The following is an 11,061-nucleotide window of genomic DNA, read 5'->3' on the forward strand; positions in this document are numbered from 1 at the left end:
CACCCAAAGACCACCAGCGGATAAGAAGACAAAAAGTTGAGGTTACATGGGCAGGTGCATACGCACGTCGCCAGCAGGCCACGAAGGGGGCCCACAAATAACTATAGACACACATATATAAGATACATAAACATATATATACAAGCACTCATATATATATAATATATACAAGACAGGCGACATTGTACATTGACAGCAACGGGAATCAAGGAACTTCATTGTCTATCAGAAGTCGCGCACAAAGACACCGTGAGACAATCCCAAAATATCGCATTTCATGCCAGAGGATCATAGTCTGAGTCTGATGAAGGGTTGTTATCAGCTTGTGAGGGAGCTGAAACATTCGTACTTTGGCACTGTTTCGTGACTGTTAATTTGTCTTCGTTTGAAATGACGTATCTAATAAGGCGCTTAATTCTTTCGATTCTGGAGTGTTTTCTCAGTAACTGTTTCTTCCAAGTGGTGTAATTCTGTGGCGTAGTAGAGCCAAAATGAAAGTCCTTGGTATACTCGCATGCCGTAGCATAGTGAAAGACGGTTCCCTCCCCTCCACATTTACACATGCTTGAAAACCTACTCTTATGAAAACGATGAAGATAGGAGGGGAAGGGGCCATGCTCTGAAAAAAATAAAATAGCCTCTCTAGACCAGCCATAACTAGAGCATTTAACTTGTGGGAGAACTTCATATATCTTACGACCTGTTTTCGTGTCATTTGACCATCGCGATTGCCATTTCTGTAACAGATCATTTTGCAACTTCTTCATCGCCCACGACTTTGGAAGAAGGATAGAGAAATCTGTTTCTGGTCTTTCGGTCGCTCTTTTGGCTAACCGATCAGCTGCTTCATTCCCAGTATTTTCACTATGCGCTTTGATCCACGAGATATAGATATGTCTATTTGGCAGTAACAGGTCTCTAATTTTCCGAGCCATCATGTGGCGTGATAGGGGGTCTAGAACCGCATATAATGAAGAAAGTGAATCAGAAAAAATGTGTGTTTCTTTCTTGCTAGCGCTTGCCTGTTGCGTAGCTGTGAGCAGCGCAAACAGCTCCGCCTGAAATACCGTATTTAGATCATTGAGTTTATTGCTCCAGTTACTTATCTCCAAGTCATCCTGAAAGGTAACCATGGCCGAAGCCACTCCATGCTCAGTCTTGGAGCCATCAGTGTAGATCTTATATTCAGCCTGTGGGTGTATTTCTCCTTTTAGGTCAATGCGGCATTCCTCCACAGATTGTGAAGGATGCTGGGACCATCCTGTGATTTTCCTTTCCATCTGAACGTAGGAAAGTGTCTCGCCATTCCCCAGCGTAACAGGAGTTTTCAGACGGGTCAAGAGGCTAAATTTGGCTTCACATTCTACCAGGAGACTGAGTGGGGGCAATCCCAGTATGACTTGTAGTGCATTTGTGGGCGTAGTTGAGTAGGCCTTAGAGATATATAGCAGATATCCCCTCTGAATTGAGTCAAGGCGCTTCTGTAGGGATACGGTAGCATTGGCTCCCCATATGGCGGCTCCATACACCAGAATACGTTGTGCGACCGTGATGTAAAGAGTCCTGCGCATCCTAGTGTTGATTCCCCAATTCCTGCCTGCTATGCAGTGAAGCCTCGTGAGTAGTTGATTGGATCTTGTGTTCAGCTCTGTGATATGGTCTTTCCAGTCCAATTTGTCGTTAAAATGGATACCTAGAATTTTAATTTTGCGGAGTCTCTTGATGAAGTTGTTTGACGAACGAATTTGTGGCGGACGTTTCCCTTTGGGGGAGACCCATAGGAAGTTTGTTTTGTTGGTGGCTAATTTAAGGCCGTTCTCAGTTAGCCAGTTGCTGATATCAGCCAGGACGCTGGAGGCGTTTTTACCAACTCCCTCCACCGTGGGGCCCGAGACCAATACGATAATGTCATCCGCATAGGCCTGGACCAGCACGTTATTTGGCCACTTGAGCTGGAAGATGTTGTTAAGTACCAGATTCCAATATAGTGGGCCAGAGCAGGACCCCTGTGGGCAACCTTGAGTTAATTGTTTCGACACTGCTCCACTGCCAGTAACTATTGAAACTGTACGGTTAGAAAGAATGTCTTCGGCTATTTTCTTTAGCTGGGAGGAAATTGGAGCCTCGTTTAATCTGCTGCGGATAACTGGATATTTAACAGAGTCGAAAGCCCCTTGAACGTCAAGAGTTATGATTGCCATGTCGTGCTTTTTCTTTTTCTGTGTATTAATTTCTTGCTGAATGGCAACCAGAGCGTGTTCAGTGGAGACACCATGTCTGAAACCAAATTGGTGGTCATTGATCCAATTAACTTTGTCTAACTCGAATACAATTCGTTGTGCAATTATCTTTTCAAATATTTTTCCTACAGTCGACAGGAGATGTATAGGCCTATATGACTCAGGTAGGCTAGGATTTTTATCTTTTTTCAAAAACAGTAATACTTTACTGTTTTTGAAGTGTGTAGGAAACAGCAGAAGTCGGAAGCATCGGTTGTACATTACGTACAAAAATTCAGGGAACGTCCTGTTGATTCTTTTGATCAGGATATTGTTGATCATGTCCATTCCAGGCGCTTTTTTGTCATTTAGATGACTAATGACTCTTTTGATTTCGCTAGAAGTAATTTCTGGTTCAACAAAACAAATGCGCTCGCAGTCAGCTGTCTGGGAAGACTGACCTATTTCATTTCCTTCATCAGGAAAAATGTCGGAAAGTAATTGTTGTGCTTGCACGCGTTGGCTGTCATTGTCTGGGTTATATGAGAATATTTGAGGCGTAATTTTTTTTTTGCCTTATAGCTGCCTTGAAGACCTTGCCAAATGGATTAGTAGAAGCCTCACAAAATTGTTTCCACGCTTGGTGTTTGGTCTTTTTGATAAGCTTATTATGCAAGGCCCTTCTTCGATGGAAAATCTCTTTCAATACACCTCTATTCTGATCGGTGGCCGCGTAGAATTTTCGCTTGCTAGACCGTAGAGCTTTTCTCGACACCTCCAGTTCTTTGTTCCACCAGGGTGCAGCTTCTTTGGTGGTTGTGGTTATTTTGAGCCACCTATTGCCTATTGATGATATTAAATTAAACGAATTTGAAATAGAGTTGTCTAGCTCTTCTCTATTTCTCGCATGATGTAAGTCACTAATGATATCAGGCATTTGTCTACCGAGAGTTTGAAGAAAATTTCTAACTCTTCTTTCAGAATTTGAATACTTGGCGATGGTTTGTAAATTAGCTTTTTCGGTCAGAGCTACATGTATATAGAAGTGGGGACTCAAGCTGTCTTCATCAGAAATGCTCCAGTGGGTTCTCCGAAAGATATCTACATCGTTCGTTAGCGTGACGTCAGGGCTGCCCGAAGCATCCTCCCAACTATAGGTGCAGCTGCCATCATTGAGAAGTGAAAGATGTTGAGCCCTGAGTAGATCTAAAAGTTTACGTCCCCTGCTGTCGATGTCCTTGTAACCCCAATGTATATGGTGAGCATTCATATCGGCACCGATGATTGAAGAAGTTTTGCCAGTTGTCTGGGAAATAATATTGAGTTCAGTGATAGTGTCTTCTATTTTTTGGGATGGGGAGGCGTAAGCTGATGTCAGAACAAGCTCTTTATTTGTCAAACAAATTTTTACGGATACACTGTTTCTGAATGTCAAGAAACTTGATGCAATTATTCTGTTATTCGGAATTATTATAGCTGCTTTACAATTTTGTGAATTAAATTTCATCCACATACCAGGAAGGCCCTTAAGCATTCCTCTATACTGCCACGGTTCCTGGATTAAGGCTATATCTATTTTTTTCTCAGAAATATGGTGCACCATAGTATAAGTGGCAGTTTCACTCCTGTTCAAGTTAATCTGAAGTATTTTAAGGTTTGTGAACATTAGTACTGTTATAGGCTAGAATACGTAAGTTGCGGCACCCTTTGCCGATAGATGATATTTTAATTTGAAGTTATTTCCAACAGCGACACTAATGACCTTAGCCGCTAATGAGTGGGCGCATTTCACTACTATGTCGTTTTTCCTGGGTATAATATCATATATATAGTCAGATAGTTGCTCATATTCCATTTGTTCATAGAAGTCATTTAAGATGATTTTTCGATTGATGTAATCATCTTCAAAGAATTTCAAATGCAGAGGGAAATTGTTTATATTTTCCAATGCATCAGCATATGAGACCGTCCTCTTCGGATAGGAGAGTGTGGTGCCATTTGTCAGCTGACGTTTAGGTATCATCCCACCTGCAGTTTTTGACGATGAATAGGATGTTATCGTGCCACGGCCAGAAAGTGACGTCCAAATTCTTGGTTGTTTCCTGCTGGCTTGACATCCTTGTTTTTCAAAGGATCCTTGATTTTGTTGTGTCGCTCTTCGACCCTGTTTCACTGAATTAGGTCGTGGCAGATGATCATCTGGAATTACGACAAAATAAAGTTGCCTCAGGATTTTGTCATTTAAAATCCACCGCTTAAGTTCCAGGCGATCGTTCTGGTTTAAACAGTCTATTGCAGTTCCACCTTTAATATTCCTGATGTTACTGATTTTGCTGTTGAAAATATGAAGGGAAGTTATATTACTAGTGGCTTGTAGATTTTTCATAATTTTATTCCTATACAACAGCAGGGGGAAAGTTTTACCACTTGTGGTTTCATTTGCTGTGGTCCGTTGCTTTCGCTTTTGTCTTTTGTTCAGTACTTCGGTGAATGTACCACTCTCGAGATCATCTTCTGTATCTTTGCCATGGTTTTCCAAATTTCTCCCGGTTTTTGATGTTTGTTGCAGGGACATGTTATACAGCCTTTTCTGTATATTAGTTCTATGTGGATGAGTCTTCTCATCCATAGTTTCTCTTGTATAATCCACTTCTTCGACGGTAACATACTGGCTAGTATCACTGTCATCTTCTGTATCCCTTCTTTGGTCCGACGCTTGTATTGACGTTGGCGTGTGGTTATTGGGAGTTGTCTTATGCGTGATATGCATTGGCACCTTAGCCTCAGTGGTGTGTAGATAGTTATTTTGTTTATTCGTTGAGCCGTCCTTACATTTCCACTGTTTTGTCTTGTTATTCATTTGCCTCTGTGGTTGGGACTTTTCCTTACTGCCTGTGAGTTCATTGTTTTTGTTAATGCCAAAGACTTCCTCGATCTCCCTCTGCGATTTCTTGTAACATTCTTCAGTTTGTGTGATTATGTCAACTCCAGTGGGATGATTCCAGTCATGCCTTTCGTCAGTTTGCTGTGTTTGGGTGGCTCTTGTTGTAAGAGTCTTCTCTTGGTCACCCAACCACAGTAATAGGATATCAAGCCTCTTCTTCGCTTTTTTCCGGTGCGTCGCTGGTATCCCATATTTGAAATTCTTACCCACTCCCGTAGTGTAATTTATGATTTGAAACAAGTCCTTGATGATGTCATCTACCTTGAAAGTTTTTCGTGCGTTAATAGGAAGCACTTGAGGATTCATTTTGGCGTTGCAGGATTTGTCAGTCCGTTCATGAATAGTTCTCCCAGCTGAGCTAGGCGATATCTCATTTGCTTTTGAGGATTCCTTTTCATCTGTGTTCCGATTTTTGGAAATATCCATCGGATCTCTCTTGGAGTCGGGAGGCTTATTCCACTTTGGTCTGTCTCCATGTGACGATTTATCCTTAAGAAAAGGACTGAGGCTGCTATATATGGCCTCCCTTTTCTTTTGAGAAATGTTCTTTGAATTTTTAGTTTCTCTACTGGGAGAAAGGATATCATCCATATCTTCTTCCTCTAATGGAGCCCTGAAGAATTTGGAGCTCAAGGATTGGTCTTTGTAATCAGAAATTGTATGGCTTCCCCTATCGCCATTTGTCTCATAATTATTTAGGGAACTATCAGCTCCTTTTCTATCGAGTATGTTCATTTGTTCTTCGGGGATCAGATCTATTAATTCATCCAACAGCTGACGAATGGAAGTGTCAAGTTCCGAAACTGTATTAATTCGGATCATGCTGTTGATCATGTCGTGAATCGAATACAGTTGTTGATCCTTTGAACTCTTGCTTGATGTTGTCAATGGACTATGTGTTGCCGTTGATTCATTTTCCTCTCCTATAATTTCTTGTGAGACACCGTCTTTGTCATCATACTGAGTCTGCCAGTCCTCTGTAGATACAATTTGTTCATCATCGTTTAGTGGGGGTGTTAACTGTGTCGAGTTCAGAAAGCTCTCCGTATCCATATACGAGTCGATCTCTAAGCTATGAAAAGTTTCAGACCCGTTTGAAATCTCTACGGTGCTGTCGGCTTGTTCCTCGTCCGACGATGAAATCATTTGGAGGAATCTATCGACATTTTTGTTCTTATTTTTTACCCGGGGAGTTTTCTGTTTCTTATGATGTTGTAACTCAATGGAGTCGTTGATCTTTTTATTTCTGAAATAATAGCGTCCGTCCGCAGACCTCTTTGGGGTTGACAGCACTTTTTCCGTTGGTGGGGGTGTCTTTTCCATTCTCACACTCTCGGATATTTCAGTTTCAATGAATTTTGAGAAACCAAAACGGAACGTATGACCTGGAGTAATATCATGTGTCAACACAGTCTGCAGCATCAATTACACTATTCGAGGAGAAAACGGTACGAATACGGGACAATTGGTCAATGAAAGTCATTTTGATCGGGACACATGGTCATAAATTACAAAATTCTAATCGATATAGTATATCTTTATCGTTTGGCCGCAATGTTTACATAATTGACCAGGGACTCCTGGCACAAACAACATATTTTGAAAAATCATATAAAAACTTCAATTAATCGTAGAAATTCGGTTCTTGCGGCGGAACAATGCAATCAAAACATATTATCCAGGCAAAATATTGTGCTATTTTTAAGGACAATTCGTAAAAAATTGTGTCGCTATAAAGTTACACCATGTTAGACTCTCGTAGGAACCATTACGAGAAAATTTTCAAACGATTGTAAATATTTAACAACTACAGATATTTCGATGCGGTTTGAAGAGGAGAGAAATATACAGGTCTCTTAATAGGAAATTTTCAAAATTATGGTCAAAATAAACATAGAAAGGATTCAAAAAATTTTTCTAATATACCCCATAGACTTAACATGCGCAGATCAAAAATTCATATCTCTAGAACAAAGTCACCGAATTGAATTCAAGTTATCTCAAATTGTTCCTCTGGTTATTACCCTTCTTATTCGCAGATTTAATTGAAGACAGCTCACCGGGAAATTTCAGGAGACCATCTTTAAAAGTCACACTCGATCAGTGACGTCATCAACGTTGTAGCTCCATTAGAAGCCACGCCGCTTCCAGTGTCAAATTTAATCGTCCGTAACTTTTTAACGCGACGTCAAAGAAACACCCGGTAAGAAATTAAACGAACCGCGCACTTTATTAAATCCAACAGCACGTTACTCACAATCAAAAATACGCTGGCACATTTCGAAAGAGATACGAACACACCAATCGCGGGGACTCGGGTTCGAGCCCCACCGTCACCACAGTGGTGGTCGGCTGAAGTTCGTTTTCTGTGGTTCCCAACTTCGAGGCGCAAATGCGAGCCGATCTCCCAGTTGAGAATTCTTGTCACAGAGAGCAACAGGCCTACAAACAGTACAAATATTCAGTCACCACACATCTAACTCCTCGCGGGGACCCGGGTTCGAGCCCCACCGTCGCCACAGTGGTGGTCGGCTGAAGTTGGTTTTCTGTGGTTCCCAACTTCAAGGCGCAAATGCGAGCCGATCTCCCCGTTAAAAAGTCTCGCCCACAGAGAGCAACAGACCTACAAACAGTACAAATATTCAGTCACTACACATCACTCACTTCACTTCTGAGATATAGATGGCAGCACTGAAAAATCATACACAACACTAGATACGCACTCAGACTGTTAGGTACACACACTTCCGGCACAATTCACTAGGCAGAAAATTGCCTATGGCGATAGACCTGAGTTGTGCCCGGTAAAAGAAAAAAACCTTTCTCGGGTCGAGAGCTCCACCTATGACATTCATAACACGAAGAGCATCCCTCGCGGCTATTTGATGAAATCTGCATAATTGTAATTCTTGAATGCATTTTTCTACAGGGTGTTCAATTAAAGCGTTGATCAAGTGCTCGCGAATCGATCGAGAGCATTGAGCACCCCGGTGCTCTTTCGAGCATCAGGATGAAGATGCCTGCTCTAGACAGACGCGGTTCTATGGTTTTTGCTACCCTCCTCCCATTCTACTCTAATGTTCTTAACCGCTCATTTCTCAAATTTGCCGCCTCTCCAAACTTGACGGCCTAGGCTATAGCCCGCTTAGCCCTCCATTAAATACTCCTCTGTGAATACCGAAGGAATGTATCGACAGAAATAGTAATTATTCATTCATTATTAATAATGAAAAGAATGAATACTTTTTCGAAATTTTTTTCCCGATGAATCCGAACCCAATTTATCATCTTCCAAATATTAATAACTGATCCCGGTACTCATTATTACTTCGGCAATGATGTCACAGAAGTAATTATAATCACTATTTTGAAGTGATAATGACCATTTCTTTTCATTATTTCATATAAGACAACACTAATTATACACTTTTCCTCTCATTATTGCTTCATTTATTATTATTATTTTTTTCAATCGGTCTTCATTTATGGCGTTGACAGCGACAAATAATTCTATTCGTATTGGTGGTTGGTGGTCAACAAGAATGTGTCTCTTCTATTGAAGGAAAGTTGTTATAAGAGATAATAAGTATAAGTCAAGGTCGTCATCATTTATTGCAAGTGCCGACGACGACGAATCGTCACACATAACTTGTAATAGTGATGATGATGATGATAATAATAGCCGACACTTTCTCTCTTTCCCCCACATTTGGAAATTATTTCTGTTTGTTTTCAGGGCGTTGAAACTTTGTATAAAGCCTCAACGTTATAATGAAGTTACGACCTTTCCTTTATAGCATTAATTTTAAATTACGTATTGCGTATCATTGGGAAATTTATACTCACCTTTAACATTAAGCCTTACCATTTTTTTTTAAAAACGGCAATAATTTTTAAATTTATTCATTATTAATTGATATAGTGATATTTCCGCTTGATTCTGCATGTTGAATTGCTGGAAAATTAGAAGTAGGAAAAATCTCGTACAGGCGTGGATCCAGGACGACGCGACGTGACGGGAGCGGCGAATTTTGTAAATTAGTTTGATCGTCCCGTATTTTACGGCGCAGATAAATTTTCCCATTTTATTCGGCTGTTGGGAGAGGCGTTCGTTCCTATAGGCAGATATCTTCAGCTGCGAATGAAGTTATCGCAGATATCTTCAGCTGCAAATGAAGAAGAGGCAGATATCTTCAGCTGCGAATGAAGTTATCGCGGATATCTTCAGCTGCGAATGAAGTTATCGCGGATATCTTCAGCTGCGAATGAAGTCGTCACAGATATCTTCAGCTGCAAATGAAGAACAGGCAGATATCTTCACCTGCAAATGAAGTCGTCACAGATATCTTCAGCTGCGAATGAAGTTATCGCAGATATCTTCAACTGCAAATAAGACCGAGGCAGATATCTTAAGCTGCGAATAAAGCCGAGGTAGATATCTTCAGCTACCGAATGAATATTGAGATCCAGTGTGTACCCGGAATTTTTGTATAGGTGCATCGGATCATCCCGCATTTTGCCCGACAGACAAATTTTTTCCCATATTACTTGGCCCTTGGGAGGAGCGATCGAAACCATCAACCCTGCCCCCCCCTCCCCGGATCCGCGATTGATTTCGCAGTACGTGGCGAACACGCTCGTGTCTGCGCAAATGCCGTTGCTGCTGTCGTAAATACACAATATGCAGGGTGTCCCATAAATTCGCAAATAGTTTGAAAATTCATAAAAACTGAAAGAATCATCGGTATAATGTGGTTTCCGGAAAAGTTATTCTCACACGAAGGGGGTTTTTATTTGAGAACAGAAAAAAATTTAATAGAAATTTTTGTCGATAGAGAGCGCTGCTCAAAATATGCAAATCAGAGTCCAATAAAATGCAGGTTGTGTGATTAACATCTCATTTCTGAATTTTTTTTGTTGGGGCTTAATAAAGTTTTCATTGTGATGCTGACATTGGTGGATAGAGCACTATTGGTGAAGTTATTTTACCCCAGCCACTAACCACACCGACTGAAGATTTACGAACGTTTTGGACACAGAAGAGATTGAAGAAAGGCTCAGGTTCAATGAGGTCCACTCTTGCGGTCTGGTTTCCCTGGCCTTCTATCGACATAATTTGAACTATTTTTTTTTTCTGTACCGAAAAGAAATCCTACTTTATGAGAATAACGTTTTTGCATACCACATTCAAATATACTAATGCCTTCAATTCTTATAAATTTTTAAACCATTTACGAAATTTATAGGACACCCCACATGTATGAATATACAGGGTGTCCTAAATTTGGATCCCGTTTGAAAAATTAATAAAGAAAACGGAAAGAGCAATAGAAACATACCGTTTGATGATTGGGATAATACAGTCGAATCCCGTTATAACGAACTCCAAGAGACAGTAGAAATCACTTCGTTATAAAAGAACTTCAGGTTGTTTAAAAATGCCCTATGTAAACTTATACGGGGAGATTAGAAAAGTGTTCGTTAAAACGAGATTTTCGCTACAAACGGTATACGTTAAAACGGGATTCGACTGAAGTATATTTTCAGTTTTTGATCAAAAGTTTTTGAAACAGATGGCACTGTAGTCTAAGAAAAAAAAAGCACTATGCAGTTGTGGGATCATCGTGAAGATTCAGATCCGAATCTCGTTGACGGTACAGTGGTGGTCGACTGAAGTTGTGTTTTCTGTGGTTTTCCGAATTCGAGGCACGAGTGAGAGCCGGTCTTCTATTTTAGAAAAAGTGTTCTCGTGAAGAGCAGGCAGACCTCCAACAGAATACAACTTACATAACATGAAAAATTAAGGCATTTGCCATTCTCACTTTTAAGTATGGAAGAGAGATGGCAGCACCAGTATAACACGAAACGCTCGTAACCATGACAACATATATACGTTAG

The 11,061-nt window shown here is 40.7% G+C and overlaps 1 protein-coding gene across 1 annotated transcript; it reads right to left on the reverse strand.

Moving 5' to 3' along the window:
* Positions 1–275: 275 nt before the first annotated feature.
* On the reverse strand, positions 276–2,201 carry LOC149089064 (uncharacterized). The gene has a single exon (XM_089239973.1). The coding sequence runs from the start codon at positions 2,199–2,201 to the stop codon at positions 276–278; it is 1,926 nt and encodes a 641-aa protein (XP_089096099.1).
* Between the last annotated feature and the right edge of the window lie 8,860 nt (positions 2,202–11,061).

The sequence above is a fragment of the Pholcus phalangioides genome, unplaced genomic scaffold, assembly GCF_987345545.1.
Source record: "Pholcus phalangioides strain wild (caught in Gottingen) unplaced genomic scaffold, Ppha-v1.0 ptg000002l_1, whole genome shotgun sequence".
Lineage (NCBI taxonomy): Eukaryota > Metazoa > Arthropoda > Arachnida > Araneae > Pholcidae > Pholcus > Pholcus phalangioides.